This window comes from Sander vitreus, chromosome 24, assembly GCF_031162955.1.
Source record: "Sander vitreus isolate 19-12246 chromosome 24, sanVit1, whole genome shotgun sequence".
Classification (NCBI taxonomy): Eukaryota; Metazoa; Chordata; class Actinopteri; order Perciformes; family Percidae; genus Sander; species Sander vitreus.
Window position 1 is genome coordinate 11,508,631 of NC_135878.1, and position 20,022 is coordinate 11,528,652.

Below are 20,022 nucleotides of genomic sequence, written 5' to 3' on the forward strand. Positions count from 1 at the left end.
TTTGTGTGTAACGTAATAAAAACCCACCCATCTCGTAGGAGCGAAGCTTAATATTTCATTCAATACAATTTTGGTACAAAAGGAGCACTAACGCCAGATGGCTTATGTTGACAACGTGGACGCAGATATAAGAAACTCCGAAGGCAGTCGTAATATTTACCTAGCAGGCTAGGCTAACGCTGTTGCGCTAACGTTAGCAAAACATCTGCGTAGCTTTAGTTAGCAGTCTAAACTTGGCTCGAGTCCGGACCTTTAACTGTCTATGGTCCGGACTCGAGTACTACAGCCTTGACAGGTAGCTATCACTTAGCTGAACAAGCTCCAACTTTTCTGATTGATCCAATGGGAGCCTGAAGCCATAACCTCTGCCGGTATTTGGCAAAAGCATGCTTCCCCCTAGGTATGTTAAACATCAGGCATCCATCACTGGCTCTGTTTGTACAATTTAACCACGCAACAACTCCTTGGCATTTTGACTTACACTATGCTGCTACTACTAGCTACACAAAACACGTCTTCTTTCTGCCCCCCGGTTGCGTGCGCAAGCAGTGATGACGTTGCAGAGAAATCCATGTATAGTTAGCTACACAAATTTGTTTGTGCGTAATATGCACAATATTTATCCTATAAAAATTCTTTAGATAACTTTTTGTCAGGTTGGTCTGGAGATGCTATGTGCCAAGTTTCGTGCAGATCGGTCGCACGGTCTAGGAGTAGTTCTGCAAAGTAGGTTTTTGATAAATCACGATTTTTCACAAATAAAAGTCTAGGTGAAAATGGGCATGGCCTATATCAGGAGATTCAGCTGGATCCAAGGAACACGACGATACGGTTTGAGAGTTATACGGCCAAATGTGTTTTTTCTGCTATAGCACCACCTAGTGATGGAAGTGGGTCAATTGTTGTGCCTGAGGTCCCTGCAGGGTTCTGGATCAGTCCTGAAAATGCCTCACACACACATAAACTCACACACTTAAATTTAGAGACTTAGTGGAAGCCAAAACAATGCAAACAATGTAAGTCAAAAATAGGATGATTCCAGAATGTATCCAGAAGCAGTTTTAGATTACAGAGAGCAAGTATCACTGCATGAAAAGTGGGATTTCCGTCCCCGTAAACGCCCGTAAATCTCCCTAATTTTCGGCATTTAACAACAATTTACAGGCTGTGAACATCGTGTTTGTCTGTACCACATATTGTCGGAAACGAACCATGATGTATGTGGAGAGCTCCTGCGGAGGTACTAATGGCTGGCCTGGCTTGAATTTCCTCACTCAGTATTGGCTGAAGCCACTATTTTTAAACAAGAAAAAAAATGTGTGTGTGTGTGTATGTATGTATGTATGTATGTATATGTGTATATATATATATATATATATATATATATATATGCAAGATCTGGTTGTTTCTACCTGAAGCTCCTGCTTACTGTCTCGTAATTACAGGCAGCTGGAAAACAATTAAATGAGTGGTATGAATAAAAAAAAATAAAAAAAACATTTATAAGTCACAGTAAAATTAAACAAGAAATGAGAAAACGGGAAAAGTTACTTACACACAATGCCATCATTGTCAACATCATGTAAATCTGGACTTGCTCCGAAGCAAATATAGGTCATAGCCTCGTTATGAGGCGAGGTTAATCTGTGAAAACAAAATGTACGGTTAAGATCTTATATATCTTATATTAATGTATCCTTTTCCTTATACAGCAGAATGAAAGCATGTTCTTTAAATCTTACCCTTGCTCCAGGTCGTAGCGCCTACAATTTGTCACCGAGTTGTGAAGACGGCATAGTACTTCCTGTAGATTACAAGACCAAAAAATACACTTTTATAAAGCAACTTACACTGGTCCCGCTTAGCTCTGCCTAATAATGAATTGCGCTGAAAGCAGGCACACAGCTCTGTGCTGCTCGCGTTTAAACTTGCGTGCATGGTGGGGTTTAAAACATTACTGCCAAAGTCTAAGTAGCCTGTTTAACATCAAAAGACAGTCATTGTACTAACTGTAGTTAATAAACAGTACATACTAGCTCGCCGTTACATCTTGAACAACTCCCGCGTGGTTCCTTTTTAGGTGCGTGGTTGTACTCCTGCGATAAGCAAGTGAAGTTTGACAGAGTGTACAGACAACTCTTTTACCAGTTGGCCTGAAATACTCCCATACTTTGGAAGCTTTTGCTCTAACTCTCTTTTTCAAATCAAAACAGTGAGGGCGGGGGTAGAGGCAGAGTGATAGAGAAAGACAAAGAGGAGGCAGATTAACCAGCAGGGCGCGAACAGCGCACAGACTGGTGTGGAGGTGAATTACAGTGAGTTTTAATGGAATACTGGGAAAGTTTAATAACAATAGTACAATTGAAGTCCAGATTATGAGGCCATTCCAGCAAAGCCAACAGCTTCATATGCCATGGACATGTGAATATGGTGCTGAATTTGCCAGTATTTTAAGAAGACAAATGGTTGGGACATTGTCATGCAATGACAAAGCTGATATGCATTATGTGAAGCACAGTGTTTTGGTGTCAGCAGAAAGACTACTCTTAGAAAACTGTACAGTGGTGCCTCTGTCTCCGTTCCACCAGACAATCTTGGATGAGCAAGACCAAATAAAGGCCACTGTAGTCATGCCACTATGCACAGTGGATGAGCTCTAGGAGACTGATGATGTTTGCATGGAATGCACATTTGACCTTTTATGGCAAAGCCTGATAAAAACTAATTGTTGAAATAAATTGTTTTGTGTATCTTTTTACACAACATTGGCCATTGCTAATGACATACACAGTAATCAATCTAGCATACTTTCATTAATAAATCAATTCAAGCTAAAATGTAAGAGTCCACAATTAGGCTATACTGAGCCTGATCTATTTATACCAGAGATTTTCTTAAAATGAAGTTAATACCTTTTTAGAAAAATGTCACCTGGGGTAAAACTCCTCCTGCTGTAGAGTCCGGATCGGGCCGAATTCTTCTGTCCGAACCCGGCCCGCATCCGACAGAACTGTGACCGAGCCCGACAGGCATCAAGAGAGTTATGTCCAAGCCCGACCCGAGCCCGACACCATTAAAATCTAATTTTTTTTCTCATACTAATGACACATGTAGGTAGGCATACGTTTGTTTGTGTGGAAAGGCATTCGGAAATGTCAACAGATGAGCGCATCCGCGCATACGGGGCAACAAGCTCATGTTAATAAGCTGTTAAAATGTTCAATGTGTTAACCTTCACTGCTTGCTTTGTTTCCGACCATGATCAGAAAACCAGGGGAGACTCGGTACCTCCAGGGCCGCCGTTATAACATGAATAACTCTGCTCCAGTCGCATTTACACGTATGCTCCTCTTTCTCTATCTCTCTTCTGACCAGCTTCCACATAGACACATACACACACAGACACATGAGCTCTCTTAAAGGAGCCGCAGCACCATTTTACAACAAATGTCTTATCACGTTGATGTGCCCGGCCCGAACCGGACCATAATTTCTAAATATCTGTCCAAACCCGGCCCGGCCCGTCGGGTACCGTCGGGACCCGTCGGGACCCGTCGGGCTCGGGTCGGGTATCCATGCCTTACCCTGCTGATACCCTAATTTGCATTTGTATAGCTCACAGCATTTTCATTTACATGTTAAAGCCTCCCCTAGAAATAGGGGGAGGGAGGGTCATGGGGGGCCCACGTCAATTTCCATCAATTCACGGCAGTTTTCGGTGTTGCGTAAACGTCGTAAACCTGAACTTCCACGACAATCTACAGTGCTGCTTACTGACGAAAATCCCACTTTTCATGCAGTGTATGAACTGAGTGGAATATGCATATTCATAAAGATTAGATTATACAAGTTATTTACTGTGTGATTTTGTGTATTTATATGATCGAAATAAACTAAACTGAAATGCTGCATCTATTCTATGTACTTTTTCTATACTGCATTAAGATTGGATTGACTTTCGGCGATATGGCTGCTTCGTGGGGGTGGCGTATTGTACTTTCTTTTTTTTTCAGTATTTTTGTAGAAATTATTCTGTAAATGTGATATTACAAGAACATGTTATTTTGTAAATTAAAAGCCATTTTGGCAAATTATCCTATTCACATTATTTCTCTGAGTTAGATGAGAAGATTTATACTATTCTTTTGTCTAGGTTGTCCTCCTCTTCCCCCAATCATCTTTCTTTCTTTCTCTTATAGGTCTCCTTTTAACCTCCCTTCACCACACTCCTCTCTGTGGATCATAGGAACGCCCCGTCATCACCCCCTCCTCCTAGACAGAGCAGCAGAAGGATTTCCAGATCGCCTTTCATGCTTAATTTCTTGTCTCTCTCTGGACATCTTCCACATCTACCACTTTCCTTTTATAATGGGTACCTGAATGATTTACAAAGTACTCTAGTCCCTTAATGCAAGACATTGCTCTGCTCTTGACACTAAAGTGGTTGTCAGAATAGGGTGTTAAGAGAGATAAATCCACATCGACATTCACAGTGGAAACATATCCATGCCTGATCTTAGAGATAGAAAAGGGCAAAAAAAGAGAGAGAGGTTCAACTATGGTTCAAACTGCCTCATAACAACTTGAATGATGACTAGTAGAACCTGAGAACTCTGAAGTGCCTTATCCAAGGGCAGCAGGGGAAGAAATGTAAATCAAGAAACCCAAACGTCTTCTTTTTTTAGCTTTGCACAGTGTACTGCTCTCGTGATCACTCCATCCTTCTGTACCTCCATACTGCCATCCTTTTCTCCTTTTTTTTCAATTTTCTTCACTTCATTTTTTCAGCCATTTGTTGCCGCTTCAGTTTGGTCTAGTGGTGCGCTTTTAAGCTAGAGAACCGTGGTCCCTTCCTTCCTTTCTTTCTTTTTATCTAACCCCACCTCCTCCTCCTCTTTGTTTTCCTTTTTTGGCCCACCCATTTGGCCTCCACCATTCGCCCCTCTCTTGCAACGGCCGTCCTGCCCCCTTTGCCCCCGCCCCCTGTCACCCTCCCTCTATATCTCCTCTGCCCCCTCCTCCCCCCACCACCACCATCACCACCACCATCCTCACCTTCAGCCCTACTCATCTCACCATCACCAACTCTCCTTCTCTCCCCCTTGCTTCTTGCCCCCTCCATTCTCCGCCTTCTCGTCTGCGGGAACCATGGCGATGGCTGCCACTGCCTCCTGCTCTCCCTCGTCCCCATCCTCCTCATCGTCCGCCAATGGCAGCGCCCGGGAGCACCTCCTGGAGGTGCGTCGGCGCACCCCTCACACCCGGCCGTACACAATTGGTCCAGGAAACCTCAGCAGCCTGGCGGTGCAGCGCACAGTCGGTACCTCTGCATCCTCTTCCTCTACTATGTCGTCAGGGAGCCAACCAGAAACTGCCGGGGTGGGGCTCCAGCGGGCCAATAGCGACACAGACCTGGTGACATCAGACAGCCGCTCGTCACTCACAGCATCTACGTACCAGCTTACTCTAGGCCATAGCCACTTGGTCATCTCCTGGGACATCAAGGAGGAAGTGGATGCCACCGACTGGATTGGCCTGTACCACATCGGTGAGCAAATTCAAACGCACCTCTCTCTACTTAAGTGTTAAAAAGTCTGTTTCAGGAATGGGACTTCAAGGTCTATGTTTTGAATTTCATGGAAGATTTTCATGTGACAGCAAGAGCTGCACATAGTGATTTTTATGACATGCGTTTATTTAATCGAAAAGTCAAATATCTTTGACTGTAGTATTACATGTCTCATATAGTCTTCTCACTTACATTTTGGTCGACATAAAGTCCTTAAAATGTCAGGAAAAATATTCTTCAACCACCAAGCCCAAAAGGTCGGGAAAAGTGACAATAACGTTGGAAAAAGTGACAAAAACTAGGTCGACTAAAATTTATCGTGAACCTAAATTGATATGCAGGCCGGATCAAAACCTGCGTAGGGCCCGCATTTGGCCCTCACTATAAAATGCTCGAAAGAAGTAAAACACAACCATCACAATTTCCCAGAGCCCAAGTTAATGTCTTTAAATTTTGTAGAACAAATCGTCCTAAACCCAAAGTTAATCAATTTACAAGCAGCAAAAATCAGCAAATCCTCACATTTGAAAAGCTTAATTTAAAGATATTTCTTTTTGTACCTGCAAAAATCCTGGTCACCTAACCGCCTTACTCCTCCCATTACTGTTGTTACATCTGTCGAGCTTTCCGTTCTCCCATGACACATTAACAATTACCATGGTAATGGTGACAATTTACCATTGAAAAGTCCTTGACTTCAAACGGAACAATAGACAAAACTGAATCTAGGGATGTCACGAGAACCAATACACTGTACCAAAATTCTGAAAATGTGACGTACTCATTTTTTTTACAGTACCGTCGATACTGGGGGATGCAATCCTTCCAGACCTGACAGGGGTAGAATATACGCCCAACGTTACAAATGTTCTAGTCGGCTGCTAAATGCTGAAGAAGAACACTGACCAGCACGGAATAAAAGAGAATGGCCCTTCATCTTGGTGCTCGGCAGCTTGACCGCATTCAGCTTCTCACTTTAAAGGTGCACAATGAGTGCAATTTCATTTTTGTCTCAAATCGTAGGCATCTCTCCTTGAGCCGCTGACTGCCAGCCCCCTGAATACACTGTGAAAAAGCCCGGTCTCGGGAGACAACACAGGGGTCATAAATGTCAAACAAACACTAGGGGCACAGGCTGTGCACCAAAATACAATAAACCACGTTCCAACCAATCACCGACAAGATGGTTGGGGCTTTTAGAGCAGCAGCCTTAATTTCAGTGAAAAAGACGCACTAACCCCCACCCCCTCCCCCAACCATCTTGTCGGTGATTGGTTGGAGATTGCTGAAACCATGAAGGAACTCATAGTGCACCTTTAACGGTCTACCAATCGGAAGGTTACTGGTTCAATCCCGGGCCCTGCAGTCCCATGTCGAGGTGTACAAACAGGCATGTGCACACACAGACCTCAAAAGGGACTTCAGCACCTACCCTTTTTCCTCCTTAAGAGAAAGTGCCCTTTTTTCTTTTTTTTATTTATTATTAATGGATATAGCCTATATTCCTGTTTGCACACACCCTCCCTGTCAAACAAATGTTTTTATTTAATAAAAAAATAAAAATATCAGATCGAGGGATGAAACTTTTCCCCTCGCTCTCTCTCTCTCGATGCATCTCCTTGTCAGCATTGTGCGCCACACACACAGAAAGACAGACAGCAGTCCCCTATCTATGGAAGGTTTTTGGTCTCTTTATTCAAATGGCAATGTATTATGCAATTTTGTCATGTAATTTGAATATTTATTTTGCAATTGACAATTCAATATGCAAAGTTAAAATGCAATCCTCAATTCTGTTTACATTATTATTAGGGCCCGAGCACAAAAGTGCAAAGGAACCTATTGTTTTTGGTCAGATTATTTTGACCAATTCCTCGTCGCATTTTTGAGGGGGTTAGAATGCACGAAAACTCAGAAAAATTTGCACACATGTCACAACTGGTGAAAATTGCAAAGATTACAAAAAATTACACATATCCACCACTAGATGGCGCTATTGCAGAAAAAAGCGTTTAGCCCTATAACTCCCAAACCGTACATCGCACATTCAAAACCATATATTTTTGCATTCCCTGGATCCAGCTGAATCTCCTGATATAGGCCACGCCCATTTTCGCCTAGACTTTTATGCGTGAAAAATCGAGCGATTTATCGAAAACTTACTTTGCCGAACTCCTCCTAGACCGTGCGACCGATCTGCACAAAACTTGGCAGGTAGCATGTCCAGATGGACCTGACAAAAAGTTATCCAAAGAATTTTTATAGGATAAAAATTGCACATATTACGCACAAACAAATTTGTGTAGCTAAGTATGCAAACACCAACTTTGCCATATCTCGACCAAAATAATTGCTATCAACGCAAAACTTAAGATTCTTGTTTGCCATGACCTTCTGAAGATGCCCCACACATTTTACCAAAATTGGCCACTAGGGGGTGCTACAAGTACATAAAGTTTATAGCTCATTAACGGCTCATCCGATTTTTACAAAATTTGATGGGTACCATCTAGGGCCACTCATGAGGCCACCCCTACAGTAAGGTACTGATTGGTCAAAGTGGGCGTGGCCTATGGGGCCCTAATTGGTTTTAGCCCTTAGGCACAGTTTTGACGGCCTCAATATATACGAAAACTCACAAAAATTGGCGCTCCCCAGCAATTTGGCCCAAACCTGTAAGTGGGCTCCATAGCGCCCCCTTAGGCCTTAACTTGGACATAGTTGCTTCGATCTTCACCAGATTTAATACCCATATTGCTCTAATTATTGCGGACATATTTCCCATTTACCTGCATTAGCTCCGCCCAACCGGAAGGCGGCCATTTTTAATTATGCATTTTTCATGTGTTTTACATTCTTTCGAACTCGTCCTAGGCCGTGATTTCAATCTTCTTGAATCTTTGCAGGTAGTATCTGTTGACCCTCATGACGAAATGTTATCCAGAGAATTTTGATAGTTGAAAAAATGCGCAAGTTACAGCAACTTCTGTCTAAACAGGAAGTTGGGTTATCTTGGCAACAATTATTCAGATTGCCCCAAAACTTGACAAGGTTGTTCATCATGGCCGGTTTAGCAGCTGTGCCAAACTTGGCGCCAATCGGCCATTAGATGGCGCTGTTTTAATTTGTTTTTAATTAATCAGCAAAATATTGATATGGGAAACCTACTCTAACTGGGGTGTGAGTCCGATCGGCACGAAAACTGGCATATAGACTCGGAGGACCCTCGTGACTAAAAGTTATCAAAAGAATTTTGATAGGGGCTTGAGCATCCATACCAAATTTAGAGTGAATTGGCCATTAGATGGCGCTGTTAGAATTTTTTTAACTAATTAGCCACATCGCGATATATGGGAAACTTACTTTGTCTAACTCCTCCTGGGCCGTGAGTCCAATCTGCACGAAAACTTGGATATAGACTCGTTGGACCCTCGTGACTAAAAGTTATCAAAAGAATTTTGATAGCTAAAACAATGCGCAAGTTATGGAGGAACAACTCCCTGTAGGTGGCTGTTAAAACATGAACGGTCGTATCTTGGCAAAAGTTATTCCGATTTACATGAAACTTAGAATGTGTGGTCTACATGTGATGTTGCGTCTGCCAGTACCCCCTACTGCAAGAAGGCGAGGGCCTGTTCATCGCTGCTTGCAGCTTTAATTTTAAGATCATTTTTTTAATTTAATTTTTCATTTTAAACAACAGAATAGACAAACACACTTGAACAAGTACAACAACCCTCTCCCACCCCCCAACCTCTGTGGTCTTGAGGAAAAGAAAGAAAAAAACAAAACAGAAATCACACCTTGCCTAGTCGCCCTCCTCTACTTCTTGTGATGCTAAGGTCATTAGGACTGATACCTGTGCTGCTGCACCTTTCCATTGGTCTATAGTAGATTATTTGGCTTTGTTAATCCTTGCTGTAGAGAGCTCAAGCGTAACTATGTCCAGAAAATACGCCAACCACTGTTTTATACAAAGCGAGTGGGGGAGGAGCCAGCGTTGAGCTATCATTTTCTTGGTCGCGGTATAGCCAGCGAACCAAACTTTCTTTTGTCTCCCAAGCAGATGTAATTTAGAGTCGTCATTAAGTAACAAAACAATCGGGTCAGTAGGAATTTGACATCCTATCACATCAGATATTATTGATGTTGTTTTATTCCAAAACTCATGCACCTGTTCACACTCCCAGACCATGTGCAGGAAAGTTCCAGTTTGTTCAGGTTGACAGAACGTGCAATAGGGAGTAGGAATGACTTTAGAGATGTATCTCTTCTGAGGAGTCCAATATGCCAATATGCCACTTGTTGAAGTGAATCTGCTGGTGATTTGGGTTCTTGGAACAGTGGGAAATGTTGTCCCAAACTGTCTCCCAATTAATTTTGTTCCCCTCTGGCCTCAGCTCTTGCTCCCATTTCTTTACTATTTGGAGTTCTCCTACGGATACTTGCATCAATTTAGCATAAATCCCAGACACTTATCCTCTCGCAAGAAAATCAACAAGCCATTTAATGATTGGGTGGGTCTCAAGACTGTTTCCCCATGGTACTCATAACATTTTAGGGCTGACCTTAAGCGAAGATAAAGGAAACAGGATGTCCTAGGGATCTCAAAGCTAGTTCTCAGGTCCTCAAAACTCAACATACCTTCCCCATTGAATAACTGGTCTAGAGTATAAATACCTCTGTCACTCCACTGGTTACAAACAATAGGTTTGTTACCAGAAATTAAGTGCATGTTGTGCCAAATTGGGGTGCTCAAATGCCACTTATTGGTGTAGCTTAGTTGCTCCTCCACTTGTTTAAAGTTGGTCAATGTGTTGGTGATAATAGGGCCATAGGCTAGCATACACTCTTTTGGACACACACCTGCAAAGGCGAGGTCTTGCAGTCTTTGACTTCCAGTGAGGTTTTGCTCTATTTCTCTCCATGGAACTGTAGATGAGGGGTCTATCCACACTCTGAGGGCCCGTAGCTGAAAGGCTCTATGGTACATTTTAAGGTTGGGGAGAGCCAGGCCTCCCGTGTTCGTGGTACCTTGCAAGGTAGAGTATTTTAGCCTAGGTTGTTTACTATTCCAAATATACTGCCGGATTACGGTATCAAGTTTCTTCCAGAAATGTATTGGTGGTGGTAAGGGGATCATTGTACTTAAGAAATTCACACGAGGAACTATGTTCATCTTAACAACAGCAATCCTGGACCATAGCGATGCGGTCCAGGATTGCCATTGCCATTGGTTATATAGTTTCATAGTTGTCCTGGACAACTCGCTGTAGCGATGCGTGAATGGTGATGCCCAAATATGTAATTTTGCTTTGGGTTGGTATTGTATCACTAATAGCTGATGTCACCTGTCCATTGTTCAACAGGAGCAGATTAGATTTATTCCAGTTGATTTTATAGCTGGAAATTGAGCCAAATTCATTTTTCAAGGATTTTTGGAACAGAGTCTTCAAGGTCAGATATCCATCCATCCATCCATCCATCCATCTTCATCCGCTTATCCGGGGTCGGGTCGCGGGGGTAGCAGCTCCAGCAGGGGACCCCAAACTTCCCTTTCCCGGGCCACATTAACCAGCTCCAACTGGGGGATCCCGAGGCGTTCCCAGGCCAGGTTAGAGATATAATCCCTCCACCTAGTCCTGGGTCTCCCCCGAGGCCTCCTCCCAGCTGGACGTGCCTGGAACACCTCCCTAGGGAGGCGCCCAGGGGGCATCCTTACCAGATGCCCGAACCACCTCAACTGGCTCCTTTCGACGCAAAGGAGCAGCGGCTCTACTCCGAGCTCCTCACGGATAACTGAGCTTCTCACCCTATCTCTAAGGGAGACGCCAGCTACCCTCCTGAGGAAACCCATTTCGGCCACTTGTAACCTGGATCTTGCTCTTTCGGTCATGACCCAGCCTTCATGACCATAGGTGAGGGTAGGAACAAAAACTGACCGGTAGATTGAGAGCTTTGCCTTCTGGCTCAGCTCTCTTTTCGGCACAACGGTGCGATAAATTGAATGTAACACCGCACCTGCTGTGCCGATTCTCCGACCAATCTCCCGCTCCATTGTTCCCTCACTCGCGAACAAGACCCCAAGGTACTTGAACTCCTTCACTTGGGGTAAGGACTCATTCCCTACCTGGAGAAGGCACTCCATCGGTTTCCTGCTGAGAACCATGGCCTCCGATTTAGAGGTGCTGATCCTCATCCCAGCCGCTTCACACTCGGCTGCGAACCAATCCAGTGAGTGCTGAAGGTCACAGGCCGATGATGCCATCAGGACCACATCATCTGCAAAAAGCAGCGATGAGATCCCCAGCCCACCGAACTGCAACCCCTCTCCACCCCCGACTACGCCTCGATATCCTGTCCATAAATACTACAAACAGGATTGGTGACAAAGCGCAGCCCTGGCGGAGGCCAACTCTCACCTGAAACGAGTCCGACTTACTGCCGAAAACCCGGACACAGCTCTCGCTTTGGTCGTACAGAGATTGGATGGCCCTGAGAAGGGACCCCCTCACCCCGTACTCCCGCAGCACCTCCCACAGTATCTCCCGGGGCACCCGGTCATACGCCTTCTCCAGATCCACAAAACACATGTAGACTGGTTGGGCATACTCCCAGGCTCCCTCCAGGATCCTTGCGAGAGTAAAGATCTGGTCCGTTGTTCCACGACCAGGACGGAATCCGCATTGTTCCTCTTCAACCTGAGATTCGACTATCGACCGAACCCTCCTTTCCAGCACCTTGGAGTAGACTTTACCGGGGAGGCTGAGAAGTGTGATACCCCTGTAATTGGCACACACCCTCTGGTCCCCCTTTTTAAAAAGGGGAACCACCACCCCGGTCTGCCACTCATTAGGCACCGTCCCAGACTTCCACGCAATGTTGAAGAGGCGTGTCAACCAGGACAACCCCTCCACACCCAGAGCTTTAAGCGTTTCTGGACGGATCTCATCAATTCCTGGGGCTTTGCCACTGTGGAGTTGTTTAACTACCTCAGCAACCTCCACCAGGGAAATTGATGCCAATCTCCCCTCATCCTCCAGCTCTGCCTCTACCATAGAGGGCGTATTAGTCGGATTTAGGAGTTCCTCAAAGTGCTCCTTCCACCGCCCTATTACCTCCTCAGTTGAGGTCAACGGCGTCCCATCCTTACTGTACACAGCTTGGATGGTTCCCCGCTTCCCCCTCCTGAGGTGGTGAACGGTTTTCCAGAAGTACCTTGGTGCCGACCGAAAGTCCTTCTCCATGTCTTCTCCGAACTTCTCCCACACGCTGCTTTGCCTCTTTCACGGCAGAGGCTGCAGCCCTTCGGGCCCTTCGGTACCTTGCAACTGCCTCCGGAGTCGTCTGGGATAACATATCCCGGAAAGACTCCTTCTTCAGTCAGACGGCTTCCCTGACCACCGGTGTCCACCACGGTGTTCGTGGGTTACCGCCCCTTGAGGCACCTAAGACCCTAAGACCACAGCTCCTCACCGCAGCTTCAGCAATGGAAACTTTGAACATTGTCCACTCGGGTTCAATGCCCCCAGCCTCCACAGGGATGCACGAAAAGCTCCGCCGGAGGTGTGAGTTGAAATTCTGTCGGACAGGGGCCTCCTCCAGACATTCCCAATTTACCCGCACTACCCGTTTGGGCTTACCAGGTCTGTCCAGAGTCTTCCCCCACCCCCTGACCCAACTCACCACCAGATGGTGATCGGTTGACAGCTCCGCCCCTCTCTTCACCCGAGTGTCCAAAACATATGGCCTCAGATCAGATGAAACGATTATAAAATCGATCATTGACCTTTTGGCCTAGGGTGCTCTGGTACCAAGTACACTTATGAGCATCCCTATGTTCGAACATGGTGTTCGTTATAGACAATCCATGACTAGCACAGAAGTCCAACAACAAACAACCACTCTGGTTTAGATCAGGGAGGCCGTTCCTCCCAATCACGCCTCTCCATGTGTCTCCATCATTACCCACGTGCGCGTTGAAGTCCCTCCACTATGGAGTCCCCAACTGGAGCCCCATGCAGGACTCCACTCAAGGTCTCCAAGAAGGCCGAATACTCTGAACTCTTGTTTGGTGCATATGCACAAAAAACAGTCAGTTTTCCCCCCCACAACCCGCAGGTGTAGGGAGGCGACCCTCTCGTCCACCGGGTTAAACTCCAACGTAGCGGCGCTCAGCCGGGGGCTTGTGAGTATCCCCACACCCGCCCGGCGCCTCACACCCTGGGCAACTCCGGAGAAGAAAAGAGTCCAACCCCTATCCAGGAGTATGGTTCCAGAACCAAGACTGTGCGTAGAGGTAAGCCCCACCAGATCTAACCGGTAGCGCTCCACCTCCCGCACAAGTTCCGGCTCCTTCCCCCACAGAGAGGTGACATTCCACGTCCCCAGAGCCAGCCTCTGCTGCCCGGGTCCGGTCCGTCGAGGCCCCTGACCTTCACTGCCACCCATGTGGCAGCGCACCCGACCCCAGCGGTTCCTCCCACAGGTGGTGGGCCCATGGGATGGAGGGATGTCCGCCACGTAGCTTTTTCGGGCTGTGCCCGGCCGGGCTCCGTGGCAAACCCGGCCACCAGACGCTCGCTGACGAGCCCTCCATCTGGGCCTGGCTCCAGACGGGGCTTCCTCCGGGCAGGGTCACTTCATCCCTTCCTCGATTTTTCATAGGATTTTTGAACCATTCTTTGTCTGGCCCCTCACCTGAGACCACTTTGCCTTGGGAGACCCTACCAGGAGCACAAAGCTCCAGACAACACAGCCCTCAGGTTCATAGGGACACACAAACCTCTCCACCACGATAAGGTGATGGTTCCCGGAGAAGAAGGTCAGATATGTACAGTAAAATATCATCTGCAAATGACAATATTGAGTTGTTATTGGATTTAATCCGGACATTACATATTTTATTTTGCCTTATAGCCTGAGCGAACAGTTCAAGAGAGATCGCAAATAGCATGGGAGAGAGCAGGCATCCCTGTCGCGAGCCCCGCGCGATGGGGAATGGCTGTGAATGCAGGCCATTGGTTGAGACTATGGCCGTGGGGTTTGCATATGAAGAACGTACCATGTCAATGAATTTGGCTCCCAAACCAAGCCTATCCATTACTTGCCACAAGTATTTCCATTCTAGGCGGTCAAAGGCCTTTTCCATGTCCAGTAATAAAACTGCTGCCATTGTTGGGAGGTTTTTGGCTTCTTCTATTACATGGAGTAATCTGCGTATATTGTCTGCACCTTGACGCTTTGGTATAAACCCTGATTTATCAGGGTGGACTAGCCTCTCGATGAAGCCTTCTAGGCGTAGTGCCAAGACTTTGGAATAAAGCTTAATATCAGTCCAAATGAGGCTGATGGGCCTGTAGTTCGAGCACTCCATCGGATCTTTGCCCTTTTTGTGTATGACCGAAATTAGTGCAGTGTTGGTTTGTTGATGAAAGGTGCCCCCTTTCTATGGCCGAGGTTAAAGTTTGTAAAATGATAGGTTCCTAGTGTGTCAAAGTACTATAGTAAGAGTTCTGATGGAATTCCATCCAACGCTGATTTGAGTTCCTCTAACGTTATAGGTTGACCCAGTTCTTCTGCCTCCTCTGGGTCAAGAAGAGGCAGGTTTAGCTCTTTTAGGAACTTTTGGCACTGTGTCAGATCTGGATTGCAGGAGGATTCATACAGCTTTGAATAAAGGATTTGAAAATGGCAGTGATCTCTTTAGGATTCGTTGCGATACCTCGATCTGTGCGGATGCTGTTGATAGTAGCTCTGGACTCGCTTTGTTTTAATTTCAGAGCTAGCAATTTGCTTGGTTTACAACCATTAAAATCAATCTGTGCATTATGAATTCAGGTCTCCTTTTTACCAAGTCATTTAACTCTACTCGATTTGTACAAAAAGAGTATGTGTAGGTTTAGAAAAGCACATCTTTAGAGACTGCTCTAACGATTTACAACGTTCTTCCAACTCCGCAATCCTTGCCTCTCTCTTTTTCTTTAAATTTACTGCAAAGGAAGATGTGAAATCTTTAATAAATACTTGAGTGGCTTGCCAGATGTACGCTGGGTCCGAAACTGAGTCAGTATTGATTGATATGAACTCTGCTAGTTTGGCTCCAAATTCTGTATCAAAAGCTGTGTTTTGGAGAAGGGAATTATTAAATTGCCACCTTCTAGATTTTTCTCCTAACATATCACAATGGAATGTGGTTAGACAGGATTGCTGGTTCCATTGCTATTGTGTGATCTGTAAAATGGTGGGATTCCACAACTGCATTAAACATGTCCGATATATGTTTTTGGGCTTTCGTGTGGTTGACCCCTGATCTATCCTGATTTAAATCTAGTACTGCGTTCATGTCTCCCCCTATAATTAGTGAATATTCATTGAGAGAAAGCAATTCATTGGTTAGGCGCAGGAAAAAACTTTCATCATATGTAGACAGTGCATATACTGAAACAAAGGCTATTTTCCTACTCCTTATCATGGTACATATATAAGATATCCTGCCTGATAGGTCTTTACTACTTTTGTCTATGGTGAGTGTGCGACACAATGGAGCCCTTGGTTTTGGTGTCGTCACTAGAAGAGGCAGCAACCTTGAAGTATTTATTTTGTAGACAATTTACATATCTTTTACGTAAATGTGACTCTTGTATAAGCACCACATCTATGTTCTTCCTTCTTAAATAGTCCAGGAATTTAGCTCATTTGATCGGCCCGTTTAGCCCTCTGATGTTAACTGAAAGGATTGAAAGCTCAGCCATCGTAAAAATTTACACACATACATGTCTTGAGTACCCTATCGGAATTCACTGCTAAATTTGTAGCAAAGGGTGAACTGTTAACTCTGAGCAAAGTGTGGTAAAAACATAAAAAAATAAAATAAATCCCTTAACCCTCTGAGACCGCAGACCCCAACCCCTATCCGCAAGATACATGGCCACATCAAACGCAGCTCACGCAAACTCCAGCTCACAATTATCCCTCCTGTTTAAAGTCACAGGTACGTTGATACAGGTCTAATGAACTTCTTATAATAAACATGAACAGTGTTACAAAAACCCTAGAACTAGGTCTCAACCAGCTATAAAATTCTGAAATTAGCCAGTCAGCATTCATCCATCCCGTGGCGGAGCGGCCCATGCTGATGTCGCGCCGTCCTCCACCTCCAGCTCCCGACAGAAAACGCCCCCATCTGTAGCTGCAGTGAAGGCAAACTCTCTCCCTCCGTGGGTCACTCTCCGTGTGGCCGGGTGGACGAGCAGGTCCAAGGTGCTCCTAGCATGTATCTCGTGTTGTGCTTCTTCAGGCTCCCGCTGCCGCTGGGCCGTGAATGTGCCGTAAGCAGGTTGCATCAAACAACAACATCTTAATCTGTCAGTCATCATATACAGTCAGGTCCATAAATATTGGGACATTGACACAATTCTAATCTTTTTGGCTCTATACTTCACCACAATGGAGTTGAAATGAAACGAACAAGATGTGCTTTAACTGCAGACTTTCAGCTTTAATTTGAGGGTATTTACATCCAAATCAGGTGAACGGTGTAGGAATTACAACAGTTTGTATATGTGCCTCCCACTTTTTAAGGGACCAAAAGTAATGGGACAATTGGCTGCTCAGCTGTTCCATGGCCAGGTGTGTGTGTTATTCCCTCATTATCCCATTACAAGGAGCAGATAAAAGGTCCAGAGTTCATTTCAAGTGTGCTATTTGCATTTGGAATCTGTTACTGTCAACTCTCAATATGAGATCCAAAGAGCTGTCACTATCAGTGAAGCAAGCCATCATTAGGCTGAAAAATCTAAACAAACCCATCAGAGAGATAGCAAAAACATTAGGTGTGGCCAAATCAACTGTTTGGAACATTCTTAAAAAGAAAGAACGCACCGGTGAGCTCAGCAACACCAAAAGACCCGGAAGACCACGGAAAACAACTGTGGTGGATGACCGAAGAATACTTTCCCTGGTGAAGAAAACACCCTTCACAACAGTTGGCCAGATCAAGAACACTCTCCAGGAGGTAGGTGTATGTGTGTCAAAGTCAACAATCAAGAGAAGACTTCACCAGAGTGAATACAGAGGGTTCACTACATTGGTGAGCCTCAAAAACAGGAAGGCCAGATTAGAGTTTGCCAAACAACATCTAAAAAAGCCTTTACATTTCTGGAACAACATCCTATGGACAGATGAGACAAAGATCAACTTGTACCAGAGTGATGGGAAGAGAAGAGTATGGAGAAGGAAAGGAACTGCTCATGATCCAAAGCATACCACCTCATCAGTGAAGTATGGTGGTGGTAGTGTTATGGCGTGGGCATGTATGGCTGCCAATGGAACTGGTTCTCTTGAATTTATTGATGATGTGACTGCTGACAAAAGCAGCAGGATGAATTCTGAAGTGTTTCGGGCAATATTATCTGCTCATATTCAGCCAAATGCTTCAGAACTCATTGGACGGCGCTTCACAGTGCAGATGCACAATGACCCGAAGCATTTCCAATTCCTGCCTGCTTCTCAAAAGTGGCACATTGCTAACAGTCAACTACTGAAGGTACCGCATACAAACCCACTTCATAAAAGCCGAACCATCCCTTTAAGCCACTTAGCAAAACTATGTTAAATGGCCAACGAGTGCCATACCTTATGTGATGGGGATGTATAAAGCTGCTGCTACTTAAACAGTAATGAAATGTAGCCATCACACCGGTCACAAACCGGCTGGCCTTGTCCGTCTCGCCTGGACTGGCAGCAGCTGTTCCCTGCATTGCTGGGTGAGGCAGGTAATACAGTGGGGAGGGCAGTGATGACATGCATGTGGTGCAGGTCCAAGCTTGATGCTGGTGACCTCCTCAAAACATGCAACTGCAGTGGATGAGGAGAACCTCTTGCACTGCTCTTACTGGTAGGGACTGTTTAGACTGGTCACCTTAAGGTCGTGACACACCAACCAGATGGCAGACCCTCGGCAGAAAAGGCAGTTTGACTGATTAGTCTCCCCAAGTTGGTCAAAAAAGTGCCTCAGAACACACCAAAGTGGCGAGACGTAATACGTCTCCATAACAGCAGGCGGCACTAATCTGTATTGTCGCCCAAAAATGAAAACCGGCAGCTGATTGGACGAACGCGTCACGTGGGTCTGGTTTCTCCAGAAATTCAAAGCCAGACTGTCATGGCAGCTTGTTCAGAATACAATCTCATATTTTACTAAAATGGTTCACTGAAACATGTTTCTGAAAACATTTTAAGCGAGAAATGGGCCATACAGTTGCTGAATCTGTCTTCATTTCAGATCGACAAAGGTCAATTTAAAAGATTTTCATCAGATTTTGAGACTGTAGTCACGCTCATCCCGCTCCTCTTTTCCGGGTTGTTCTCGGACGGACAACGGCACGGAACACACGGAACACACGGAACAGACTCGAGTCACTGATCTCTAGGGTTGGGCTTCGTTTTGATTTTAACGATTCTGATTCCAATTCCGATTCTTCCTTTCGATTCCGGTTCTTATCGATTCTCGATTCCGATTCTTTGAGAGGTGGAGTTGAAACGGGTCACATGCCTATTTCCACAAATAAGAGGAAAGTTTTATTTTGAGTCAATGGAGGTTTGCAGTTTTACCGGGCTTTTTCAATGTAAAATAAAGCCCCACTAGAGCACTGCTTACTGTGCTCCATGGCTGCAACACAACAAGCACCTGGCCGCTACGGAAACCAAAACTTGCACATATTAAATTGGGAAGTGATGATTGGATATCAAACCAAATCCTCTAAACAATTCCAAACGATTCCAATAAAGAAACGATTCCGATGGAATCGGTTCTCGATGCCCAACCCTACTGACCTCGCCAGACTGTCCGATGGCCGATTATCGGCTTGGTGTGTCTCGGGCTTTAGAACAACCCAGGTACCCACACTAAGGTTGGTTCTCGTGGTTGCCACTGCTCTCTATGCCCCACACTCTGGCTGTTGATGGAAAATGCATTGCAATTATGCATCCTAAAGGTAGGCTGGTGACAAAAGTAGAGACTAGCTTGCTACGATATGCTATTATGAGTGCAGTATTCGCCTGTTTTTTTAAATACTTATTGGAATAATATTGTCTAAAACAGTCAGCTGTATGCCTTACAGGGGTAAAGTTGGATTTGGCAGGTGGAGGAGCCTGTTTGTAGCTGTCTGACATCTATCATTGCTTCACCTGACTTTAGCAGTTAAGATAGTACACTCGACTGAGCTGCTGTTAATACAGACATGTTAACTTCACTGACACTGGAGTCACGGCTGTGTATCACTGATGTCATCCTCTGTATGACACAGTTCTCTTATTTAGCTTTATTATGACGTCATGATTAATCAAACTGTGAATAAAGAACATTTCCTAGTAGTGATTCTTAACACCTTTTCCTCTTTATGTTCAACATCCACTGCTTCAGCCTGGGTGTACTCACATCAAAAAAATGT

The 20,022-nt window shown here is 45.1% G+C and overlaps 1 protein-coding gene across 1 annotated transcript in view; it reads left to right on the plus strand.

Annotated features, from left to right (window-relative positions):
• The window catches only part of hecw2b (HECT, C2 and WW domain containing E3 ubiquitin protein ligase 2b), a 146,959-nt gene that overhangs the window by 11,550 nt on the left and 115,387 nt on the right, over positions 1 to 20,022 (plus strand). The window contains exon 2 of the mRNA XM_078243453.1: positions 4,200 to 5,548. Coding sequence (XP_078099579.1) covers positions 5,149 to 5,548 — 400 coding nt within the window. The 5' untranslated portion in view covers positions 4,200 to 5,148. The remainder of the gene's footprint in view (positions 1 to 4,199; positions 5,549 to 20,022) is intronic.